Source organism: Passer montanus, unplaced genomic scaffold (assembly GCF_014805655.1).
Source record: "Passer montanus isolate IOZ18808 unplaced genomic scaffold, ASM1480565v1 scaffold23, whole genome shotgun sequence".
NCBI classification, from domain to species: Eukaryota; Metazoa; Chordata; class Aves; order Passeriformes; family Passeridae; genus Passer; species Passer montanus.
In genome coordinates, this window is record NW_024366926.1 from 2,731,118 (window position 1) to 2,757,528 (window position 26,411).

Genomic DNA, 26,411 nt, shown 5'->3' on the forward strand with positions numbered 1-26,411 from the left:
CTTAAATCCAAACAAAATTTGGTTTCGTTTCTCGGGGAGTTGAAATCCAAACAAAATTTGGTTTCGTTTCTCAGGGAGTTGCCCAATCAGATTGTTCAGAGATGAAGTTTTCTTAGCAGCCCAGTGCCTAATGGCAGAGCTTTTCCAACATCATGGTCTGCCAGACCCCAAACATAATTGACCTGGACTTAAAAATTGATACCAAAGAATAGCTGGAAATCCACATAACTCTGTTGTGTGTCTCTGCAACATGCAATTATCCGAAAGCTGGGAATATTTGGGGCTGGGCACACAGAGGAGTTAAGTGTTTTTGAAAACCTGGTCATGTCTCTCTGCAAGGCTTCTGCAGGAGTTGATTAATGCAGCCATGTCTGATGCTTATCCAGCTAGAGGTGCTTTGCAGTGGACACTGCCTGCTGCCTGCACTATTCCTGGCTGCTCAGGCAACTGCATAATTGCAAAAAGATGAGTGAGAAAAATAGCAAGCTTGGCATGTAAGCCTTGCAAGGGAACTAATAAAAATAAAAATCAAAAAAACCCAAAAAAAAAAAAAACCAACGAAAAAACCAAACCAGTTTAAGGTTCAGTTGTAATTATTTAGAATTTTTGAACACACTATCTCTTTTTATCCAGAAGAGATAATCCTTGATCCTAATCCTCCCTGTAAAAAATGGAACTCGTTACCGATGAGGAATACTTGAAGGGATGTTGTTACTTGCCATATATCATTCTAAGGAAGGGCAAGCTCCCTGTGATTCTGTGGGTCATATGGACCAGCTACATGCAGATGTTTCTTTCTTAGTGTGGGAGTGTTGCAATATAAGGTGTAGGGAGGGAAAGGCAAGACCTGCAGGGCTGTTCATCAGTCCTGTTTGCTTACTGCTGATGACCTGACTCCCTTGTCTTGGATTCTGGAAGGAAACACTGTCTTTGCTTTACAGTGTGATGTTGGTGCTCCAGACTGCATTTCTATGCCCTGGATATGAGATCTCACTTTACATTCCTCTATCTGCTGGATATTACTTTCAGAAAACCTAATAAATAGACTCCACATTATTCCTGTTTAGATTAGTTTGGTCATAATGGAGGTCTTTCCTCCTGTCTTCCCCTGCTGTCTTTAAAATGTCCAGTAGAGGACTTTACCTGACATGAACTAATTTTTGTGTTGCTTCTTTCCCATCTCCAAGTCTAATCTTGGACTAGTTGAAAACTTTCTGTTCCTTCTTTGTTTGCCCTAAAACTGCAGGGCAATGCCCTATGATGGTGGTAAAGATGATTTCAATTGTGGCTTATAGTTACTGAGTGTATGTGGTGCTAGGAGATATTTTTGCTCTTAAAAAAGCTTCATTTGTACATGTGTTTGCTTAAGTGCACTTGTGAAAAAAAGAAAAACCTTGTTTTTAAAGAGTTTCTAAGCACTTCAAAATTATTTTTATATATAATTAGTATTTTTCTCTTTCTATTTTCCTTTGAAATGCGCAGTGAAAACTGCTGAATGGTGATCCTCACATTTTCTGTGTGGATACTGTTCTGTGCAAGAGACCTCATGTGTAACAGTGTTGAAAATCTAATCAGGAATGCTTCATGGAGCTGCAAAATCATTGCTGGATAAAACATTTTAGCAGGGAAGCAAAGCTGTAATTTCCAGAGAAGGTCATGATTGCAAAGTCTGTGTTGACTGGCTGTGACCTGGATGAATCCTGATGGTCCAGGAGGGAGCCCCCTTATGCCCTAAGCTGGTGGCCTCTCTTTTCCATCTCAGTTTTCCTTTTGTGAAACCTAGCTGTTTTGTGGCTAAAGGCTGGAAAACAAAGCAAAATTGCGATTACAGTCAACAAGCTCAGCATTCTCCACACTCAGGTCCCAGGTGTGATGATACTGTGTACAGCAGTGCCATTTTCCACTATCAACTTTGTGAGCAGGAGCTTTCCCTGACCTGCTCTGTAAAGCCCATGTTGCATACAAAACACCAAGTCCCCTTTAGATTTATTAACAAAGAAAGCAACAAAAACTGGAGTGTGGAACCACACCTGGGGCTCCTCCCCAAGGACTGCACTGCTGAGAGCTGGAGTCCTCTCTGCACGCCAGATACAAGCAGGGGAGGCAAGATGTGCTTTGCAAAGCTGCTTAATCCTTTCCTGGAAGGAACTGCATCTCACTGTCTCTTGGGAGAAGCAGGGGAAGCGAGGAGGATGAGGAGGCAGTTTGGTGTTAATTTTTATCTCAGTCCCCACAGCATGCTTACACTACATGACTTTTTGTATAATCTAATGGGTAGAATCCTGCTGTTATAAGTAGAAAAATTTGGCATGGAGGGTCTTGTGACTCTGAAGCCATTGTGTGCATGTCACACGCCTCACCGCATTGGGCTGCCCTTGCAGTGGTCAGGGAAAGCTGAGAACATAACACAGGGCCTAACTGGCTGTGCCCCACTGGTGCCTGTCTATCCTGGCATTTATTTTTCTTAAGCACCTGAACATCTCATTTTGCTCTTCCCCTCAGTGAATGCCACCCTAGTGTGGTCTCTCAGTATCATGAACTCCAGCTCTTGCTGATGTGTTTTCCACTTTCTTGTGGTTCTGGTCTGTGTATTTTTAAAGGTGGCATCTTTGAGATCCTTGGTCTCTGCTGGCATTGCTAGGAAAGGAAACAAGCCTTTATTCAGAGCCACTGCAAGCTGGTGCAGCTCTGCTAGTGGATATGAGGCATGTTTCCTCTCCCAGTGTGGCATCTGCCAGTCTGGTGTAGCTCTAGAGCAAGTGTGTATGTGCAAATCTGCTTCCAGGTTTGTTTTACCTTGCATCTTACGAGCCTTCTGCTGTGCAGATGTCAGAAATGGGTGAGAAAGATCATCGGTAAGACCAAATACCCTGATGCTCTGTTGTTAGAGACAGAAAGGATGGTGACAGCCATGACACCATTTGTAGGGGAGCTGTGGCTCCCAGCCCCTGCTGTTTGCTTGTATTTGGTGCCCATTGAGCAGTGTCCCTGTTCCCATCCCCAGCTGCCTCAGACCTCATTGACAATGATTCACTGGTGGTAGCAATGCTGGTGGAGATGAAGCTGTCACCTCCTTGGCTATCCCTGCTCGTGGGATGGGCACCACCAGCCTGTTCATGCAAAGACAGCTGCCCTGACCACAGGGTGCTGGGGTGAGCAGCTTCTGAGCCTTTGCCAGCATCATGGGGGCTTGAAATGTGACCAGAAGGCAATGGGCCCTTAGGCCATGGTCTGTGCTGTAGACCTTCCTCTTGGGACCTGACTTGTGTAAAAGAGGAGCAGCTGTGTTGTGCACCAATTGAAAGCGCAGCCTGTTCTGGGAGTTTAACGTTGGAAAGACTGAGGCCAGGCACAGCTCTCAAAGGAAGAGAAACAGCTTTTGATGTTGCTTCCTCTGAGGGACACAGAGGAGCATTTCTTACACACTTAACTCCCTCCTGCTGCTTGATGAGTTCGAGTGTAGAGTCAGATCCATGGGGAGGCTGTCACCAGGAAGGGCTTGGCCAGTTTGCAAGCCAACACCTGAAAACAATTCTGTAAAGTAACAAACCACCTCAGTTCCTGAGAGCAGATCTCCCTGTGGCCAGACATTCTCCAGCAGACTCTGCTGATGGCAGACAGGCACCCTGATGGGTGGCACGCCTGAGACGATAGCTCAGAGTTCATTGACAAGACATCAGCGTTCAAAGCCTGCATCCTCTCCTGAGTAAATGTGATCCATGGGAGTTCACAACACTGAACCTGTGAGACTAGAGGAAAGGAAAGATTCTCTCTTATACCTGTTTGCTGTCTGTCTGAAGGGAGGCCACCATGCTGTATTCTGCCAACCATCCTTAAAGAGACCTTTCCAAGGTGACCTTGCCAGCACACTGGAAGGATGCTGACAGCTGCATTTGCAGAGATCATCCCTTGAGGAAAGCATCTGTGCTTGCTCCTTATGCTTGCAGGTTTTCACACTTGATGTTGGACTATGGTTAAAGCACAGGAAGCCAGTTTTGGCACCATTTCCCAGCTCTGCCACAGCTTTCTTGCTCAAAGTGGGTGATATTTTCCTGCCACTGTTCCCAAATGGAAATATTAATCAATCTTTAATTAACCTTGACTATGTTGTTTGTTTAGCTTGCAAGCTATTGGGAGAACAGTCTTTGCTCACTTAGTAGTGGACTGTTGTCTTTTTCTGCTCTGGCCCTGGGATATTGCTACTGGATAAGTACCATCAAAAAGAACAGGACATTTCCTCATCTGGTATATTTACCGTCGTGGCAGTATCACCCACAGCGGAAATAGTTTCACTGGCTTGTTGATTCACGATTTTGACCAAATTATGAATCCCAGCATGCAAACCAGGAACATTCAGATATGCAGTTTGGCAACGTCTGTGTTACTTATGTTTAAAATAGGATTAAGAGGAACAAAACACAAGGTGTATCCACGAAAAAGCCAGCTTTCTTCCTCAATGCTTTAGAATTTTTTTACATTACATATAGTGTTTTCATTAATTTTCTAACTTCAGGCAAGTATGAACAAAATGCTTTTTATTTCTCGAGGCTTTTGCTTAAGGGGATCCACATGACAAGTTGAGAATATGTATGGAGTTTTTAAATTAGCAGTTTTTTTCCTGTGAGTGTAAGTAATGAAGTGATTGTTTCATGCCTTTCTTTAGGAAAATGAGGCCTGTTCCTTTTGGCTGTTATTTTCCCTCTATATTTGGTTGTGATGCATTCAGAGATGACCAGAATTGTAAGCAGTGAGATAAGTTTTCTGAGACAGAATTACAATTGTGTTCCAAAGGGGCATGTGGCTTTGGATGGAAATCATGGATGATTTTAAAACACCTGTTTAGGTAGAGTTTTATGATTTTAGTGGGTTTTCTGAGTTTTTTATCTTTTTTTTTTCTTCTTCTTACACTTAGTTTTTTCACTGCTGCCTTTGCACTCCCCCCAAAACATAGAGAGAATAGAAAGATTTATATGTGCCCATGCTGTTAATACTGTGGATGTTTTCTTCTGACTCGTGCTTCAGGAAGAAATGAGACATGTTTAGCAAATGGACGTGTGTTGTGGGACAGCAGATCTCTGAAGAGCTCTGAAGTACCAGACTTGTCATCTTAGTTTTTCATTGAACGTATTTTTCCTGTCCTTGTGTTCACACGCAGCTGTGCATTTGTCAAACACAGTTTAGTTTTGCTTAATTCACTACAAATTGTGCCACATGTACCTGGTCCCATTTTCCTCTGCCTTTGTGGCATGACTTGGGAAAAACTGCAAAAATCCCTGTTTTTCCCCCCTTTTGTCATCCTTGAGTGATAATATTCCTAGAGAGTTTATGAACTAAGAATCGCTGTAAGCTAAGGGACAGTGAATTAGACTCCTGGCCAGCTGTCCCAGGCCACTGCTCCTTGCTCTGTCAGAGTTTCAAGGTTATCTGTAAAATGGAAATACTACTTGCTAGAGTTTGAAGGGAGGAGCTGTGTAACAACTACTCTTTGCATTGAACAGGGAGTCCAGAAGCCATCAGTCAAAGGTGTATTTTTCAAACTGGCAAGTCTACTAAAAGTTCCAGAGGCCAGCAAAGGTGGCTGCTTCCTGCTTGCATTTCTTGCCTGTTGGCCACAACAAGACCAACACCATAGCCTTTCCCAGAAGGTCCCCCATGGTTTGATAACACACACAGCACTAGAGCTGTCCCATCCATCTTTTTTTTTTCCTTTTTCTATTTGCGTGGCACCAGAAGAGACAGCATCAGCAGCCAAGAGCCCCTAGCAACACTCCCTTGAGCTTTCAGAGAAGGGCAGTCTCTCAGACAAAGTAATACCTGCACTTCCATCCTGACTCTGTCTCAGGTCACACACAATCTGCTATTATCACAAACATCGGTGTTGAACTGAGGTATGGGCCACAATTTCTGTGAAAATGCTGTTTGAGTACCTGCTTCTTTAAATCAGAGAACCCTTTTTAAAAATGGGTTGGTCTTCTGCTAATTTAGACTGACATCTGTGGAGCTAAAGACGAGGTCTTCTACCTCAGTCAACCCAGGTAGAGCCATCATGGGGACCTTCTTATTTCTTCTATTTTGTGCATTAGCTCTAAGAGAACATAGTAATGCACTGAAAGTTGTTTAAATTTTTATAGAAGCATGCATTTGTGAAAGACTCCACGCAAGCTCCTGGCAATGGGGTAGGCTACACAGAGCTCCTCACCAAAGGTGCTGCTCTTGCCCTCAGGTTGTGAGGGAGATGCACAACATCCCAGGCTTTTACAACCTAACCCTGCTGAGGCCAAACAGTTGGACTAAACCTTTGTTGGGTTGTGCCTGAGTATGATCTGAATTTGTGACATGCTGTCACTGCCAGGAACACATGGGTTGTTATCCTGCTGGTGTCCTCTGTCTGGGAGGTGAACATGGAAAAAGCAGACCAGGTTAGCAATGAACTGTGGTGGCTGATGGTTGAGACGTGTGTCAACAAATGCTCTCTAGGTTGTGTTTCCATACTGGTCTTAATGCTCCTTAAGCTGTTTCACTTCAAATTTTAGCCCATTTCACCAGCCTTGTTGAATATCTGCTTGGTCCAACTCTTCTCAAAAGCCCTTCCCTCTCACCCCCAAAGTTATTTAGGAATTTGGTGGGAAGCTGAATCTCCTCTCCCAGGAGATGCTGTAAGCTGTGCCTGTGTGGTTTCAGGTCATGGCACCCATGGCACAATCCCATCAGATCTGTCCTCCCGAATGCAGAAGAGAACAGGATGCAGTGAAAGGAAAGAGCCAAGTTCTCTGTGTCACTATATAAGCATGGCCCCATTGATGCCCCTCTGGGAACTTCTGGCAATGTGATAATTTGATTTTTGAGGTTTTGCGTCATCTAAATTATCCAAAAGAGATTTCAAGAGAGAAAGGGCATTTTTATGTGAAGCATAGCCTTGGCATCTGGCTCTGCCCCCTAGATCTCTTAAGCATTCATTTTATCACTGTTTCCTATTTTCAGATTACTAAAAGCTGGACTGAAAACTGAACCTCACCCTTAATTCTTTTGCCATTTTGAATCTAGCAAGATAAGTAAGTGTTGTTTTACATAAAAACTAAGCCTTAGCAAAGTAGACAGATTTATTGAATTATCTCATACCAAAATGAGTGTGTTTCATTTCACTTTTTTTTTTTATTTAGCAAGATTTTTTAAACTTCTTTTTATATCTATTGACACCATGGGGAAATAGCTGCATTGGCTATGAAGTAGAGAGGGCACCACACATTGACCACTCCAATCATATGCACAGTAAATAATGTGCAAGAGCCTCAAGGATCCTAATTTTTGAATATATAATGCATTAGAAGTTAAGCTGTTGCAAAAGCACACAAAAGACTTTCCTCAACCTTCATAAATTCTTATGCTTTAAATTAGAAATAAAGTAGTCTCTTTTTTTTGTGAAATGGTAGGTCTTAGCAGTGCCTAATATTCAGTTCATTGCAAATAGTATGAAATTCCTACATATTCACTGCATATATTTTATTGCTGTAATTTGTGGTTCTCCCAAGTAAAATAATATTTTTACTTCACTGAATATACCTGTGCAAGTTAAAGGTCTCAGATGTATTCCTTTAAAGTGACAGTTCATTCCAGCTATGTTCCTGCTTTATATCAGTACTTTATTCATTAAAAATAAGCATAAAACACAATGTCATCCTTCTTAGCTCTATATTCAAGCAGTGGGGAGCCAAATCCTGAAACCCATAAAGGGTTCTCTATTCACACTTGGGCGCAGAGCACACATTAGCTGCAAGGTACTCCCTTAATGGGTTTACCTGCGTGCTTAGCTGAGTAAATACCCAGTGCCAGGCTGTCCTGGGGCAGCCCCAGCTGCTGGCTTGTCGCAGCTGTCCCCAGAGCACTGCAGGGACTGCCGGCATGGTTTCTGCTGCTCGGTCAGCTCCCCAAATACAGGAGGGCAGGCAGGCATTAATGAGTGCTTGGGGGAAGCCGCTGAGGAGGAGAATGCTGGTGCACAGCACAGAGGGGTGTTGAGGGGGGACACCCCGACATTCAGTGTCACCTTCTGCTCTGTATACATTCTGTCCCATCCCGCAGCACATCTGGAACATGAGCTGGGGAAAAGGCACGGGAGCCTTTCACAATTCATCAGCACATGATATCCTCTGAGAAACATCTGCCTCTCAGATGAGGTTTGGTTGACTCTGACTATTGAGGGCTGGAGCAAAAGGGAAGATGAAGTGAAGGCTCCCAAGCAGTTTTCTGCAATACTTGCTTTAGCAGTCTGTTGATGGGATGTGTCAGAATAATTTCTCCAAGGGTGTTTTAGGAATGTGCCTTGAAGTGTGAGCTGTGCCAGTATCTTTGCATTGCACATGTGAGCGTATGTGCGTGTGACACACGCTTGGGTTAATTATTTAAATCCTAAAATGTTGGAAGCCACTCCTCTGCATATGTGCACATATGTGCTCACACACACACTTTCAGCACACTTGTGTTAATTACTTCAGCCTAAAAATGCTAGAAGGAACGCCTTGGTTCCTTTTTTCATCTTCTCTTTTTAAATAGCAGATGTTGTTAAAATTTACACCAGATTGTAAAATCTGTTCCAAAGGACTGGTCTGAAGTCTTAACATCTCCTTCCCCCCTGCTCTTTACTTGCTGTCCAAAGTGGTTGCAGTGGAATCCCACCTCTCCAGTTACTTTGTAGGTGTTTCGCCAGTTTGTAGAGGGGAAAACAAATGTGTCACTTTGTTTGTCTTTGTGGAAATCCTTTTCTGATTTTGATGGGCATTTTACTACAGTATCCAGTTGGAGACACTTAAGAATAAGTACTATTGACAGAGGCAATTGATACAAAATCCTTCCTGACCATTCTCTCAATAGCTAAAAAGAAGTGGTGTTTTACCTACCAAAGCGTTATTAAAGGAAACTCAGCCATAGCAGCTGCTGTCAGCAATATGCCTTGCAATCAAATGAGAAATATGGTAGATACTCCAAGACATGAGAGAACTGCCAAGGCTTATTGCAGAGCAAAGAGCTTTTCAATAAATGTTTTCTCTGAAGAGCATCAGATTTCACTCACTTCTCACAGCTCAGACATGCCTTGGCAATCATGATTAGCCTCATTTGGGCCTGTGGAATCTATTATTTTATAGCTAGTCTCATAGCTGGCAGGGTGACAAACAGTTTATTCCTCTTTGGAGAGAGATCGGACTGAAAGACACGGGGCTTTAATTCAGTGCTCCCCCACCTAAGATATTTTTCCTTTCCCACCTATTGCTTAAGGCAAAACATCTAATGTTTGCCTTGATGGCTCTGTCAGGCTTTTGACATCCCAGATTTAGCTCTTTCCTGGATGAGGACAAATCTTTAAGAGAATTCAGGATTTCTTTCATTTTAAAGTCAGGTAAGGAGGCAAGAAATATATTTTAAAAACCCGTGCAAATAATAACTATTTCTAGTTAGCTACATTTGCCATGTGATGTTCTTGTGCATTTGAAATACCAAAAGGAGGAACAAGTGGGTGGTTATCCAGGTCTATTTACCTGACCCACTTACAAAGGCTGAATGAGCAAAGGGAGTAAGACCTAGACTTAAACTTGATTACAGGAGCTCTCTGGGGTTAGATTATACCAGACAAGTTTATTTGTTTCCCAAACAGCTGTTTTGTTGTGGGTCTTTAACCATTCTCTCAGTTTGTCTCCCCATACCCTGTCTCTGAGCACTCCTGGGCTGAGCTGGCAGCACTGGGATTTAGATGTGCATTCCTGCCCTGAATAACCACACTTAGCATCCCTGGAGCATCAAACCCTGCTGCTAGCACCTCTTGGTCCACCTCTGTGTGCACAGAAGCCTTTCTTGATGGAGGGGAGCAGCATCTCGATACTCAGTTTGCCCCCAGACCTTTTCAGAAGGGTACTGTTAAATAAATGTTCTGTGGAGAAGCTCAGCTATCTTCTTTATTTTTACTAGTTTAGGGCTTGGAGCTGTAAGTAATGCACAGATGCACATGCCTCTCTCCCATTTTATAAAGAAGCTTAGAGCCTGGATGAGGTCTAATTCATGTCTCTGTTGGAGAGACTGGATCTCTGCATCTCCTTTGTCCCTCTCTGCAAAAGGCTGATGGGTGCTCAACATCAGGCTCTTCATTTGGCAGCAGGAGCCAGCCGCAGAATGAGTGCTGCAGAGTGTCAGCCCTGCAGTGCTTACCTTCCTTTCTGGAGCTGTTCTTTTTCTTTTTTTATTTTTTTTTTTTTTCTTTTTTGTTATGGGAGAATGATGTCCAGGTGGCTGATTCTGCTGTAATTTAATGGTGGCTCACTCATCTGCTGTTGTGCTGGAAACAATATGAGGCCAACTGCCAGGGAAAGTTTGGCTGAATGACCCATAGCCGTAATTGAATTTTGCACAGTACTTGTACTGTATCCATTTTTTTCCCCCTCTCGTGCTGGCTCATCTTGCTGCTTCTTTTTTAATTGGTGAATTTCAAAGGAAAATTCTGGTGCATAACAAGTTGAGAGCAACTTTTTCTATTTGTGAGGGTAGTGAATGGTGGCCAGTGCTCCAACAAACACTTTGAATAGCATAAACAACTTTTTTGTTTTCCAAATTCAGGGATGAATTTGTTTTTTAGGTCGCTTTATCTTTGAAATGGTGCTCTAAACATAAAATCGTATCTACAAACGAGATTTATACACATTAAAAAAATCAGATATTCCTTCTGAAGATGAACTTTGAATATAACAATTCCTGCTGCTGCTTTTCTTTCCAGTGCAGTATATTTCAGGACTCATTATATCTTAAGTGAATTATCTTTACTTGAGAAAAAAATATTTATCTCTTGGAATAATACATTTAGAAGTGCAGCACAATCACATTCAGTATCTGCTGAAGCTGATTAAATGTCTGCTTCTTCAGAGAAGCCAGTCACTGTGACTGCCACCTGGAATAATAATGAGAGGAGAGAGGCAAAGGAAGAATAGAAATTATTCAAAGAATTTCAGGAAATCCAAATGTTTGCAAAATCGTCGAGAACCAGCTTGCTGTTTGCTCCTCTTGCAGGGCCAGGCACACAGCATGGATCTGTTTAATCCCAAAACTCAGAATCCCCGAGTTCATTTGCTTTCTGCTGGAGAGATTTCTGGTTCTTCCTTTACAAAATATTTAAAGGCTTAATTTTTTGTGTGCTTTGGTACCTAAAATTAGGAAAATAGGTAATAACATTTAAGCTTGTAGAAAATTTGCCTCAAGGGGACAGTGCCATGGAAAAGCATTTGTTATTACTTGGGTTTTGTGGGAGAGTCCATGTGAGAGCTTGAGTCTCTGATGCCTGTCATCCATTATACGAATGTCTTAACAAAATGATGGCTTTCTCCCAAAATAGCCTGAAGTTTGATCTATAATACACAAGGCAATTTTGTAGGAAGCCATAACTTTTTTCATCTCACAGAAACCTCTAGTGGACAAGACTTAATGTATATTAGTGGTTTCCTGGGTCCTGATGACTTTAAGTTACACTGACAGGTGTTTTAACATTAATAATCCTTAGTTTTATTTTAGTGAACATCTATTAAACTTAGTTATTATGTATTAAAAAGCAGACTGAAAGCACTGACATTTTAAGGAAGCCCAAATTAATGGTTTGAAAGGTTTCACAAATTTATCAGATGAATGGAAATCTAAGGAGGAAAAAAAATCCACTTATGAGAAATGACAGCTTTGATTTCTGCAGATCTATAGATACCATATTTAAGGATCTAATTTAGGTTGTGGTTCATGAAAGCATAGATTATTGACATTTCCAATCTGTTCTTCACAGCAGAATTAATTAGGAGGTGATAATTTCGGGAATGTGTTACATGAAGCCATTGTAGCTCAAAGTACTTGTAGAGCACCTTTGTTTACTGGTGCTTGGATATTATATGAAAAATGTAATCTGGAAGTTAAGCAAGTGAGATTATTTCTCCCTTTTATTAAATAAATGATTAACTCTTCATTTGCTGTAAGATGCAGGCATGTCTCCTGTGCAATAAATCCATTTTTTCCACCAGTTTTACAGGAGGGAGTCTAATGTTTCACATAGTTACATAGCCAAGAAGAAGGAAGTACTCTGTTTACTGAGACCTTAAAATAATGTTACAAATTAAGTTTCTCCCACCACTTTGATAGCTTAAACCTAAGCTAACTTTAAAGCTTAGCTTGTAGAATAGTTTTTGTCTGGTGGAGAACTCCATCGGAGAGGCTTGAGGTTGAATGTTTTTTCATAAGAGAAATTGTCAGCCACAGGGAAGATAATTCATGGTGATGTACTTGATAAGAATAATTTCTTCATTCCTCTGGCTGGAGAATGAAAGTCTGAGTGCTTTACATTCAAGTGTCAGGTTGCTCTTGGACTGAAAATTCCAGTAATGTTAATGGCGTCTGTTCTCCATTCAAATGTGTTCTAGAAAACCCGTCAAGTTGAGGAAAAAAAGAAAAATCAAAGAAAAGGAAGACTTGGCAGAAAAAATGGAAAAATAGCATTACTTGTATGTATTTGTAAAATAGTCTTAGAAAACCTAATTCTTCCATTCTTTATGCTTGTTCCCTGAGCCAAGACTCAAGAGGTTTTACCCTGTTACAAGTTCAAACTTTTCAGATTAAAAGCTCAGAAAACAAGTGTTTCACTGGGACTGACAGGACTGGAGTGTAGTTGTGACTTGGGGACAGCTTGATGTGGAGGTTGGGGACAAAGTCTGATCATTGTGTCTTCTCTAGAAAGGATAGTTGCATTGGCGGGAGTGAACCCAAAGACCATTGTATTGCTGTTTGGTTTCCTTTGCCTAGAGACAAAATATCTTCTGACTTTCTGCTGGTGGAGCTTGCTGCAGTGGATGTGGCTGTGTTCCCATTATCAAGGCGCTTGGGATCTGTTGATCGCCCACCTGCACTGCAATGGGACCCCAGGCTTTCCTAGAAGTAGTGGGTGGATGAGAGAAATGGTGCCATGTATTTTGTTTTGTGTCTGTGCTGCGCTGAATGAGCGCTGAACTTGGCTGTGTGGTCTCCTTTGTCACTTTAATTATGGGTGGGGAGAAGAAAAAGCAGCAGAGATGGGTACTTCTGCAGCACATTGAATTTCAGGTTGCCAGAGCATGTCATATAAATGCCAAGCTAGCTCTCTTAGCTTTTCCTCTGGTAAACCTTATATGGGGGTTGAGTTGGTTTGAAATGCTTTCTTTTTTTTAAAGTATTTTCATGTTTTAATGAGGCTTTGAGCAACCTGGCATAGCCAAATGTGTTCCTGCCCGTGGCTGGGTGGTTGGAACTGGATGATCTTTAAAGTCCCTTCCAACCAAAACCATTTTGTGATTCTGTGATTTTCATTCCCTGGGTTTAGGTATATTTATTTCAGGTCTGCTGAAATTTTGAACATGTCTCTTGTTTTTTTTACTGCGACTCCAGGACTCAACCATGCCTTCAAAAAAGAAGAATACTTTCATGTGTGAGCAGGCTCTACATGGGCTTGCTTTGGGGTGACTTGGTAGATTTGCAGCTTCTCAAACATATCCCTGTTCAACACAGGACCCACAGATGGGGCTGTGTATTATGGAGAAACACATAAATTGCTTTTCAGCTTTATCTGCCTGTGCACGTGGTCAAGTTGGTTGTGAGTTTGAGATGCAGCAACCATGTCTGGTATGAAGAACACTCTCAGCATGGCTGAGAAGCTGCAGCTTGTGCTACTAAGGTCAGCCACAAAAACCTGAGGTTTTTAGTCCTGTTTTGCTATTAACTATGTGTTTAGTGCTGAGTGTATTAATTATTAGTCTGAGTATAATAAATCAATCAGATCTGTGAAGGACAGGGGCACAGAGTGGATGTCACTTATTCCAGTATTAAACATCTGCCTTGAAAAAAGAAAAATTAAACAACTAGCAAAGTACAGGGCACCCGTTTTTGTACTACTTTTGCAATTGCCTTTTAACATTCCTCTACTCACATATTTTTTTCCAGGAGTTTTATGCTGCTGTTGTGTGGGTTTGAAGCAGTGCCAGGGAGACAGCTCTCTATATGTCTCTGCCACTGTGTGCTTGTGCCTTAAATAGTTGAGTGCAATTCAGTTCGGTGGTAAAAAAATGAGCAGTTAATGTTGTTCAAGTGTTAATTGTGCCAGAGTGTGTTTTCAGTGCCTCAACTCAGCAATACTAAGAACAGTTAATTAATGCTTTTGTGCGATTTCTTTGAACGGGTGGCAGGAGTCTGCTTGGGGACAGGCTGTAGTGGGCCATGATTGTATGTTGTCCTCAGTTTTCCTTAGGTCTGAAGAATTATGAGAAAATCAGTGTATGCAGAAAGTCTTGTTAGTAACTCCCCTCAGGCATAGCAAGTGGTCCTCAATTTTCTCTTGGCCCCTGACACTGCTGAAGTCAATGGCACTGGCAACCACTGTAGGGAATCAAGGTGAAATACCCATCCATGCAGTGACAGCAGGAATGGAAGGCATCACTGTAAGAATACAAGTTGTGTATGCCTGGGGTTTTTTTCTGTAGATCAGGGTAGGTAGGTAAGGTGCACCCTGTGCTGTCATCAGTACTTAATTCTGTAGAGTGCTACAGGCATTACAGAGATGTAAAATTGTCTGTAACTGAGCAAAATTTAAAAAAAAATTCTACCAGTGCTTTATGAAGATAGTTTTGCAGTGGTTTGTTGTGTAACTGAAGGGATAATCAGACTCTAATTAGACCCTTTCTTTTTAATATTGTTCAATGATCTAAATCCTCCGAGCTTCTCATGGAACTTCTCTGAAGAATATGGCACCCCAGTGTAAGCTGAGTAATTATGGAAATTCAAAAGCATTAAGTCTTAAATTAGCAGAGGGAAAATAGGTGTTTGTGACACATACAATGGAAGCACCGTTCAGAAGGTCACCAAAACACATCTGTGTTTGGAATTACAAGAGAGCTGGATACAGCACTGAGTGTTAATAACACATATGAGCTATTCAGCATAAGGGTAATCAGCACTTCAGGTCACTTAGATCAGCTGGTCACAAATATATTATCTCCTCTAGAAGCTTCTCTCTCCCTCCTTTACAATATCATGCTGTTTGAATGCATTACAAAAGCTTTTGTGAATTTGGAAACATAAAGTACTGCCTTCTATGCTGCCAGAGGTGCTGTGTATACCATCAGCCAGTGGAATCAGTGTGAAGCCATATATTTGGGGATCTGTCACATTGCCTTCTTGCTTTTGCCAGGGACATTTAATGCTTTTCTGAATACTTTACTTAACTGTGACCAGCCACAGCCCAGGGTGGGGAGAACAAGTGGTGTGTGGGTTTCTCTGCTGTGTCTGGAGCCCTTTAATCTTGCTGGCTCATTCCCTTGCAAAACCAGATTACACTCAAATGCATTGTCTCTGGTCCCTAGAGCCCTGACAGCCACATGTTGAAAACATTTGCCTTTAACCTTAACCTGATATGAGATAGAAAGGAGCCTGAATCAAAGCCCAGGTAAAAAAGGCTGTTGTAGTTTGGAAACACTCGTTATGGGAGCTGAAGTTGGCTCCAGCTGTATGCCTCTCTGGACAGAGACATGTAGATCCACATGTCTAGCCAGAGCATTTGCAGCCCTGCCCTGAAATTGTTCTTCCTCCAAGCCTGAAATTTCCCATCCAAATGAATGAGACTTTTGAATGCAAAGAGTTCTGCAATGGCAGCACCAGAGGACACTTGGCAAGTGTCTCGGCCTGGAAGGGGCTAGAGTGAACTCTGGGCAGCAGAACCAAAGCACGCGTGCACACCTTTGCATTCCTGTCTCGCTTCTCCAAACAGAGACCTCTCAGCTGTCAAAGCCATCCTGGTTTGCTGGCAAGTTCTCAGTTCTCCTTATGTTATTTTACGGGGCCTGTCTTCTCTTACGCCTTCAGGGAAGAGGCCCCGTGGAACCAGCAAACCGCAGGGCCGGGGGTGCGGAGGCTGCTGGATCCCCAGCAAGCTGGAAGAAGTCAGGGCCTGTGCCACAACTGCAGGAGGAGGCTTTTGGATGAGGACCCCCAAACTTTATTGCAGGAGGTTGTTAGGTATAGAAACTAGTACTGAGTATTCAGGAATTAATAAGTGCACTTCATTTATTTATTCCACCTGAAAGGGGCTTTGTCCAAAGGGACGCAGTCTCTTCAGCAGCATTATGATGGATGGTGGATAATTCACACTAAAGTATCCAGCAAGTTTTGGGGTTGGGCTTTGAAAATAGTGCTTACATATTTTTGTCTCATTAACACTGTGAATCTTTGGGATCTTATTTATAAGTGCTGCAATATTTCCAGTGGTTTTTTCCAACTCTTACTAAAGCGTGTTTCTCCAAGACAAAGGACAGGACTCTACGAACATCCACGGACATGCTTCATTTGACTCTCCTGAGTTGTTTTTTTTCATGTCATAAGTTAATATTCTCCTATTTTAGGTAGGGATCTCTGTTTTACAGGATTTTGGCAAAACGTATGAAGATGTGTATTATATAAAGTTTCTCCCTGGAATTTTTATTTTATACCTAAAGCTGTATCAGTCATATTTCACTTAATGGATATTTCATTTTGCTCTATGAAACTAGTCCAAGGTTGCTGCTGACAAGGTAGAGTCCAGGGGGCTCATTACATCCCAAGTGTTGGGCTTTTTTTTTCTTCTGCCAGATTTTTCTCAAGTTAAAATTTATCTGTATTTTGTTCAGCTTGTCTGCATATTATCCAGTGTATATATCAGAGGAAAGGTTTATATATATATATATAAAAATGTTCACATACCAAAGTAAATTAATAAATCTTCCTTTTCTTATGAAAGAGGTAAAGAAAAGTACCTGGCCAATACAGTACCATTAATCTATTCTCTTTTCTCCTTTCTCTCTTTACCTCTCTCTCTACAATAGAAGTGGAACAAAAAGGTAATTAAATACCTTTCAAATTATATATATATTACTTATGTATAGGCTAAGTTATTTAACAGTTTAACGTTTTAGTTGAAATACTTTGTCATTAATTCTCACTACCTTTTTGTTAAAGTTTATTTAGTATCTCTGCTGCTCAACTTCACCAGATAACTCACCTTTGCTGAAAAGTTTTTACCAGTGCCACCTTTTTTTTTTCATTAAATTTATATTCAGAGGCTTAGATAACTCTCATTTTCCTGCCCCAAAGAATTTGGAAGGTGTGCATACATATGTATGTGCATCAGTATATCTAATTATGGCATGAAAGCCTCTTGGAAATGGCACCCCTTTTTCAGCAACTCCGCGTGGTTACTTAGACTCCAATGGATCTATATAATTTTATACTGGTTATTAAATCTGATTTTCCTCCTGTCTTGCTCTCCAGACAACATTACCAATTTCTGCATTTACAAAAAATAATCAATTATGCTCCGAGCAGGAAGTGTGAATGTGGGATCCCATCTTGCCAGCCCCGTGCTGCCGGAAGCGCGCGGTGGGATACTTCTTCATGCCTCCCTGCCGCCCGCCCCATCGTCACGGTCACCGTGCCTCTCGTGGATCGCGGAGATCAGCGTTCCAAATAACCAACCAATATTCTCCCCCTGAAGCGTGTGCAGCGCCTCCAGGCCAGGAGGGTGCTGATGGGGATGGCGAGGGCCGGATTTGCTCCACAGCATCCCTCCTCTTGCCTCCCCATCCAGCCGGCTGGCCCCTGGGTGGTGGTGTTCCCGTGGGGCCGAGGTCAGCCGGGCAGTGGCTGAGCCTCTTCCCAGGTCTTGGGTGTGCCCTGGCCCCTGACAGCCCCCCCCGAAGTCTGAGCAGCAAAGCATCCCAGTTAGTCAAACTGCTCCTCTGTGCTCCTCTCATGTAACAATAGAAGGTATATGTTTTTAAGTTTGAATTACTACTATATTTAACAGGACATTTTTTAACTGATTAAAATCTAGACATTGGGTTCCTCTCCAGCAAACTTTATTCTTTTCCTTCCTTCTTTCCTTTCTTCCTTTCTTCCTTGTCTTTTCCTTTCAGCATCCATATGTCATTCGTTTTTAATTGTGTGGACTGCATGTTTCATGTGTCCTGTAGCAGCTTGGAAAGTCTCATTCCTAGTTATACTCCAGATGGGTGTTCCCCCCCTCACCCACTCCCTTTGCTTTAAATGCTCTTCCGAGTTGCTAAGGGATTCACCTCTGCTTTGCTATTGGTATCCTTTAAATATTTAATGTCACTTGGGCTGTAAGGATGGGAATTTCTTTCTCTTATTTCCATTTCTAGGCCACTCTTCTGTGGGCTGTTCAAATAAATATGTGGATCAATTCCCTCGGAGTTTAGCCCTTCACCTAGTAGGTACAGATTCACTGCAGAATATAATTTGGAAATACAAACCCAGAAATCCTTTGGGGGCACATATTCATTTCAGAGTTTACAAAAGCGAGTGGTCCAAGTAAGTATACCTGTAAAAATAGATTTGAAAAGCAATAAGAAAACGAGCCACAGCTGATAGAAAAAGCAGGGGGGGAAAAACCCAGTTTGATGGAGCAGATCTTGTGCCAGAGATATGGTGGGCAGGAAGGATAGTCTCCAGCTACAAGGCATTGCTCTTGGGTTTCCTCTCATCATGAGTGTCCTCTGCTCCGGGACTAGAAGCTGTTGAGATGCTTGGGCCAGCCACCCCTGAACTGTCATTAACTTCTGTTTTTCTTTTAAATTCTTTTCCCCCACGACAGTTTTTCTTTGCCCTGGACTGCTGAAAGGAGTTTACCAGAGCGAACACTTATTCGAGTCTGACCACCAGTCGGGCGCCTGGTGCAAGGACCCTCTGCAGGCCTCTGACAAGATCTACTACATGCCCTGGACGCCGTACCGGACAGACACACTGACGGAATACTCCTCCAAGGATGACTTCATTGCCGGGAGGCCGACCACCACCTACAAGCTCCCGCACCGGGTGGACGGCACGGGCTTCGTGGTGTATGACGGGGCTCTGTTCTTCAACAAGGAGCGCACCAGGAACATCGTCAAGTTTGACCTGCGGACCAGGATAAAGAGTGGGGAGGCAATCATAGCCAACGCCAACTACCACGACACCTCTCCCTACCGCTGGGGAGGCAAGTCCGACATCGACCTGGCCGTGGATGAGAACGGGCTCTGGGTAATCTATGCAACAGAACAAAATAATGGCAAAATAGTCATTAGCCAGTTGAACCCTTACACGTTAAGGATCGAAGGGACGTGGGATACTGCCTATGACAAGAGGTCAGCTTCTAATGCCTTCATGATCTGTGGGATTTTATATGTGGTGAAGTCTGTGTACGAAGATGACGACAACGAAGCCACAGGGAATAAAATAGACTACATATATAACACTGACCAAAGCAAGGATAGCATGGTGGATGTGCCCTTTCCAAACTCCTACCAGTACATTGCTGCTGTGGATTATAATCCCCGGGACAACCTCCTGTATGTATGGAACAACTATCATGTTGTAAAATACTCCTTGGATTTTGGCCCGCTGGACAGCAGAGCAGGTAAGGGGTTTAATACCAAACCAAAAATCTTTCTGTTTCTTTTCTTAAATATTTATTTTTGTGTGAAATTGAAGTACACTCCTGTCTTACTGATCTGGCTGGATTTCTGCAAATAAAGCCCCACCACAGACCTAGAATGGTTATTAAGACATTAATATGTGCGTTTTTTGGTTTTTTTTTGTCTTAGTTGAAATGAAGTGGATGAAGCAGTATCTACACATAAGTAGCCTGAAACAGTTCAAAATGGCCGCGCTTTTATTCACAGGGGTAGCAGTCTTTTCTCCTGAATCGAATTTCTTTTGTACATGATCAGATAATTTTCCCTTCTTCAGGAATTTCGACAGAACACAGTGTGGAAGATGTTGTTGTTGCAAACAGCTGGAGGAAAACTGCCTGCCAGTTTAAATTACTTTGTTTCATTAAGCTGGGGGAGTTTTGTCTTTTTAGAGAAGCTGAGACTAATTGAATATGTGAGCAGGCACCCATAAGTGTGTGTCTGGAATCAGGAGGAGAATCAACAAAATCCTCTAAATTCTTGCTTTATTTTCTGTAAAGTTTCTCTTTCTTTTTTAAAGCATTTCATGACTTACTATGACTTACTATACTTTATCTTAGATGATCATTGGGCCCCCAGAGGTTTTCCAGCTTTTCCACCTTTTTTCCTGTTAGAAATTGTGCAGGTAGTTACTCTAGGTATATTCCCTTATATATAAGGGAAATCCATAATAGTTTTGCAATCATAAAGTTGCCACTTTACTAATAACAAGACTTAGCCTGCACTGTGGTCAAGTTTGTATGATGTTGCAAGAATTCCCCAACAGGATTTGCTCAGCGGTTTTAAGTGGTTGTTACTGTACTGATGTAGTCATAGTATCAAGGAGTCCTTGTGGTGGACTATGTAATTTGAAAGGCTAAAAAAGTTTTTAAAAAGGCAGAATTAATATAATTTGGACAGTAAAGTATTCAACCCATAACATGGCTTTTTCTGAAACATTTCCTTTTGTAAGTAAGAAACATGTAAGTGGGTGAGTGGATTCAGGGCTTTAGATTGCAGAAGAGAAGTGAAGAGGTTTCTGCTGATGAGATTTTCTTGTCCTGTGTGCAGCCTGTTACCGATATAAAATGAAAGTGGATCAAGAGATGCTGAAAAAATCGTGGGTATGAAAATCTGGGGAGGCCTGGAATAAAAATAGTAAACTGGCACTGTAATTGTGATTTTTTTACAAAATATGTAAGGAAGGGGAGAAGAAAATCTTGAAGAAGCAGATGAACAAGAACTGAGTAAGTGTTAGGGAGTGGAGATATTTTCAATGATGTTGACCTCTGCAAGATCTCAAATGAGTGAAAAATAAAGTAATAATTCTCCTTCTCCTGACTTAATGACAAGCATGTACTTGCTGGGTGGTGGAGTGAAGCAGAGCAATTTGTGAGCTATTGGTTGTTCCCAAGGAGTGGAAATCAATTGCATCCCTTCCATTTCCCAGAGTTTCTCTCCTTTTCAGTGAATTATTTCCAGGTATTATAATGGACTCTTTGCTGGTGCTTTTTCATGTGGTGACCATTGTCAGTAATAACATCTTTAATACAAAAAAAAAAAAAGCTTTAATCAGTGAAAAACCTAAAATAGGGAAAAAATCCTATTAAAAAAGGAAATTGCTCTCCCTCTTTTCACAGTGTAAGATGGTGAAATGGGAGAGTAGGTTTATCTTTGTGTTAGTCTGGTTTATCTGGTTTGGAGCCCCTCATTCTGCTTTGGATGAGAATTTAGAATCCCCCACTGCCTCAGATAGGAAGCTAAAGCAGTTCTTAGCTTTGAATGGTGTGCATGAGAGAGTTAATCTGGTGTCAGGGAATCTGGTGAGCTTTGTCTGACATTCCCTGTGTGCAAATTTTGTAGAAAGCTTTGCAATATGGATAAAAACCTGAATTTTACCTGTGGTTTTCTTCTCTGAGAATTATCAGGATTTCCTTTCTGGCAAAACGGCATAAGGATCCCATTTCCTCACTATTTTACAAGTTCAGAGGACTTCTGAGAGGTCTGCTATGACAGCAACTGAATTTTTTAATAAGAAAACTTGAATGGGCCAAGACATTTCAAAGAGAAGAGAAAAAACTTCACTAAGGGAGTTTACTGCTCCATTACCCACATAGCCTGATTAGCAGCAACAATTTTTGGTGAATCAGTGAGACAGAAGCACTGATTTTGAATTGAACAGGTGAGCAAATAGTTGCTTGACATCAGACTTTTTTGCAGAGAGGAGCAAGGAGACCAGGTCTGCATGATGCTTTCTCTTCCAAGTTCAGTGCAACCCATTTTTGGGTTAGCACCAACTTTCATGCTGCATTACTTTACATATAACACTAAATATCTGGTTGGTATAAACCCACCAAAGAGCAAGAACTGAAGCTGATAGAGCAATACAACTGGGTTTTTTTAGATTTTTTTTTTTTTTAATGGAGTGGGCTCCTCCACCAAAGAGCAAGAACTGAAGCTGATACAGCAATACAACTGGGTTTTTTTAGATTTTTTTTTTAATGGAGTGGGCTGTGGATATGTCTCTCTCTTCTCTTCAAAAATCACCACTTTCTTTGTATTAGAGCCATGTTCTATGCAGGCATTTTCCATGGTGTTACAATTTGAGTAGCAAAATTTGTAAACAATATCAGCTTAATTAGAAAATAAAAGAAGGATTGTAAAATTGATGGGTTGAACATATGGGTTGTTAAAAAACAATTAAGGGTGAAGTTTGAGAAGAGGTCTTAAAACCAAAAATTGATCATAACAAGAAAAGTGAAATATTTAACTACTTAAATAGTCAGTAACCTGTTAGAAATCACTTGCATCATACATTTCAGGGATATCTAAAATAAAGTATGGGTTCTAGGGAGTGGAGTTCACCTAGAATCAAGCATTTTCAGTCTTTTCCCAAACTGTTCAGAGAAACTGGGATTTGGCAGGAGTTGCTTAATTCGTAGGAAAGGCAGGGCTCACATCCTCTTGCTGTTCACAGTGTCTAAGCATTTTCTGTGATTTTTAATTAAAGATCTGTGCATGTAGGTTTGGAACATACTTGAGATCTTCCCTCTTGCAGAGCCGCTCTCACCTACTGTTTAAAAAAAAAAAAGGGCTTTTACTCCTTGGAGAGAGTGAATGTCAAATCCTGGAGTTTCTGTGCTGAACTTTTGCAGCAGCTGAAGTTACTGGAGAAAACAAAATACTTTGAAGTGCTAAAAGCTGAGTTTAGCTGATCTAGAAGCAATTCAAGGCTCTTGATGGAATTAAACCCAACTATTTGTTTTTCTCAGAAATGAGAAAAGCTGCGTTTTAAGGTTTTACCCCATTCTTTTTTTCCCCCCCTCTTTTGTCTGGGGTTGTTTACATTTATCCCAAAAGTGGTTTTGAAAGCAAACGCTCCTCAGTGCCTGCAAGTCCCAAGAAACCTATCATTAATGTGTGCCCTCAAGAAGTGAACTTGAAGATACCAAAAGCCTTTGAAGTGTATTTTCTTTGAGCTGTTTGGCCTTAAAATGAGCTTTTTGGAGGATGCTTCTTCATAAATGCTCCTGAGGTTTTGGGTTATTTCTTTGTAGCTTCTATTGACTTTGTGAATTTGAAGTGTTAGTAAGGATAGCTCTGCATCTCTTCTCATTCTTCAAGAAGTTAAACTCAGAACAGTATTCAGGTTATTTTTTTAATGTGTCCTAGTAGACATATGCAGAGAGGACAACAGAAGGCTGTAGTGACAGGATGAAAATTTTCTGCAGCCTAATGAGTTGATACTCACCAGAGTTACCTTTTTTAATCATCACTCACTTATGATACATTCTGTACAAATAAACTCAAGAAAATATCAACAAACTTTCTATGAAAAGGGGAAGTGCTCCCCTCCTGCTTCCCAGTGCTGTGCTGCATGCAAGCACACATCTCCTGGTTCTGTGCCTCAGCACCTCCCTGACCAGGCTCAGCTCCTGCCTGGACCCCAGCCAGGGGTTCCTGGGCATCACAGAGACCACAAGGTCTGTCTTTTTAAATTCATTAGGTGCCCCAGTGCTGGCAGCCCTTGCCAGGGCTCAGGATGTGCTGGCTGAGCATTTGGGTGCTTAGGTGGGGACTGGAGCATGCCCCACAATAGAGAAGTCCAGGGAAGAGATTGCACCAAGTTAAAGATCCCTATGTGCATATTTTGGCCCTGGATGTCTGTTGTTATGATATTTTTATAAAAATCCTTTGCTAGGCTTTTTCTTTTATTCTAGCTGAGAAGCTTCAGAAAAGAAATGTAAACAATAACTATTTGATGGTTGTAGAATGTGGTTTAGACATTGTTTAGCAACAGGTGTATCTTTGATTGGTCCATGTAAGATGTTTTTACTTAATGACCAATCATAGTCTAGCTGTGTGGACTCTCTGAGAGTCACAAGCTTTTATTATCACTCTTTTGCTTTTCTTTTTCAGTTTTCTAAAGGATTCTTTCTCTCTATTCCTTTTTGTATAATTTTAGTATAACATTTTAATATAATATCATAATATAATAAATCAGCCTTCTGAAACATAGAGTCAAGATTCTCATCTCTTTCCTCATCCTGAGACCCTCAAATGCAACCGTAGATGTCCCAGAAGCCATTCCCAGTGACATGGGACACACAGACCTCCTATTTTCAAGAAGATATTTTAAATTATGCCCAGAAGACCCAGGCATTACCATATGGGCTGTTCCGTGGATGCATGAAGTTGATAAATAAATATGCCCAGTACATAAGGAGGATGCTGATATGATCTGTAGGACTTCCAATAAAGCCTACATGTGCTTAAGTGGCTTCTGCACATTTCATATTAACACTGTGGACTGCCATTCTGGTAATCAAATGTGATACAGAAATTACATGGATATCTCTGATATTTTAAGAATCCCAGAGGGTGCATGTCAGACTTTTATCTTCCACATTTTGTCAAGTATTGTGGGATGCTCTCTTGACGTGTGATTGCAAGTATTTTATTCAGTCAGAATGTTTGGGTTGTTTTGTGTTTTTTCTTCCTGAAGCAGTTTCACAAAGCAGATAAGGTGAACCGTCTGTCCTTATAATATGCTAATTAAGTGCATTTGTGTCTTGGGTAAAAGATGTGGCAGTATGGTGATGAATAAGGACTTTAAACACATATGACACCTCGTTAAAATGTAATTTTCACATCATAAATCTGAGGCCTTTCCTTTGACAGCTGAGTAATGTGGGTAGTGGGCAGAGGAACTTGAACATTTCAAATCTGTCACGTGCTCATATGTTGTAGGGAGCTGCTTCCTGCACTGCTCGCCTCTGATGCCCAACTTCCTTGCCCAGGAACGCATCAAAAGGGCTACAGGGTCTTAAATCCCACTTGTGCACTGGATATGAACTGCTGTTGCTTCAAGAACCCGTTGTGATAAGCCACGTTTGCTATCTGAAGCTGAATCCGGCTGCATTTTAAAAGACCAGCTGAGCCTTTCTGATGAGCAGTTCTCCTGGTGGACAAAGGCCATTTTTTAGGGAGCTGCTGAGTGTTTAATTGCTGCTTCTCCTGTGTTTTTACTTTCCAGTTGCTTTCCTCCCACCTAGGAGCATCCCTGACTCTCTCACTCCTGTTCCTGCTCATTGCTTACAGTGACAGCTGCTGGTTGCACAGCGTTGCTGGAGGCTTTCAGAGAGATAAGCTCTTGCTTTCAGGAGCTTCTGCTAAATGTGTACTGTGACTGGAGCCCTGACTTTTATCCACCAATATCTGCCCACATATTCATGTTCTATTTAGTCCATGAATATTTCAGTCCTTTTTGCTGTCTTGGGCAAAAAGGGATGTCTGAGTTTGGAGGTGAAAAAAGCAGAACATCTTTTACAACAAAGCAGGCCTTTCAGCCTACATTTGTTGGGCAGACAGTACCTTAAGTTCAAAGGGACAGGAGGACAGTATTGCATTCTTACTCCATTTTGAGGCCTGGTCTGTCTCTTAGTTTTTATCCTGTTTTAAATTTGCCCTCTTTTTAAAGCAGTGTTTGAATAGAAAATGATAAAAAAGCATCATACCACACTAGACTTCTGAAATTAGAGGTGTCTGCTTTCTGTCTGGAAAGCTGAAGTTTGAGCTCTTTTGTCTGTCTTTTCACAAAAAAACTCTTTAAAGAAGTGCAATATTCCTCAGCTTCAAAATTCTCCCTTTGCCGAGTATGTCATAAATATTAATAGTGTTTGGTTGGCACAGTGGGATGAACTTCAGTGTCTCTTCAGTACGAATGAATATGTGGTTGCTCCTCTTTCCTAAATAAAACTAAAATGGAACAGCAGATAACTTTTTTACCAGAGCTGGAGCAGCCTTCCTCTTCCTCAGTTCACTGCACCTGTTTAAACCACCCTGAGACAATGGTAGAGCAGACCTAAGCCATCCATGAGCTAAGTGGGGGTACTGCTGTATCCTCCTAGGAGGTCAGTTGTTGCCATTGCCTAAATCCACGGGCTGGGGTCCTGTTCCCATGGGAGTGCTTAGGGATGGGGCTGGTGGGCAACCAGGATGGTTGAAGTAGGGGAGGGGCAGGAAGAGGCAAAATGATTAAGCTAAAGCTTCACATTCAAGCTTCAAAACAAAAGGAGGCCTGAGGCTTCGGCACTTCATAATCCTGTCAAACACCGTGAGGGGGAAAGGACCTTGCCAAGAACGTGTCTGAAAAGCTGAGACAGCTGTTTCTGGCAGCAAGCATGGGATGCAGATAGGGGGGTGATTGCATAGGGAAAAAAGCATTAACTGCCAGTGAAGGATACTGGCTTTTCCTCTTCTGCAGCAAGCTTCTCAACGTGAGGAATCAGCCCGAGTAGTGATTAATTGTTATTTCATTGAGTTCGAGACCACTGAGTCATGCTGACATCAACCATAGCTTATCAGTCCACTTAGCACCAAACCCAGCTGTGAATGTGC

At 41.8% G+C, this 26,411-nt stretch overlaps 1 protein-coding gene across 14 annotated transcripts in view; it reads left to right on the forward strand.

Annotated features, from left to right (window-relative positions):
• Nucleotides 1-26,411, forward strand: part of ADGRL3 (adhesion G protein-coupled receptor L3) — a 490,192-nt gene that overhangs the window by 297,316 nt on the left and 166,465 nt on the right. For 11 of the 14 annotated variants that reach the window (XM_039710508.1, XM_039710495.1, XM_039710502.1 and 8 more), the window contains 2 exons: nt 16,890-16,904; nt 18,677-19,477. In XM_039710508.1, the coding sequence (XP_039566442.1) occupies nt 16,890-16,904; nt 18,677-19,477 (816 nt within the window). The remainder of the gene's footprint in view (nt 1-16,889; nt 16,905-18,676; nt 19,478-26,411) is intronic. The other 3 variants (XM_039710498.1, XM_039710504.1, XM_039710506.1) reach the window with 1 other exon arrangement.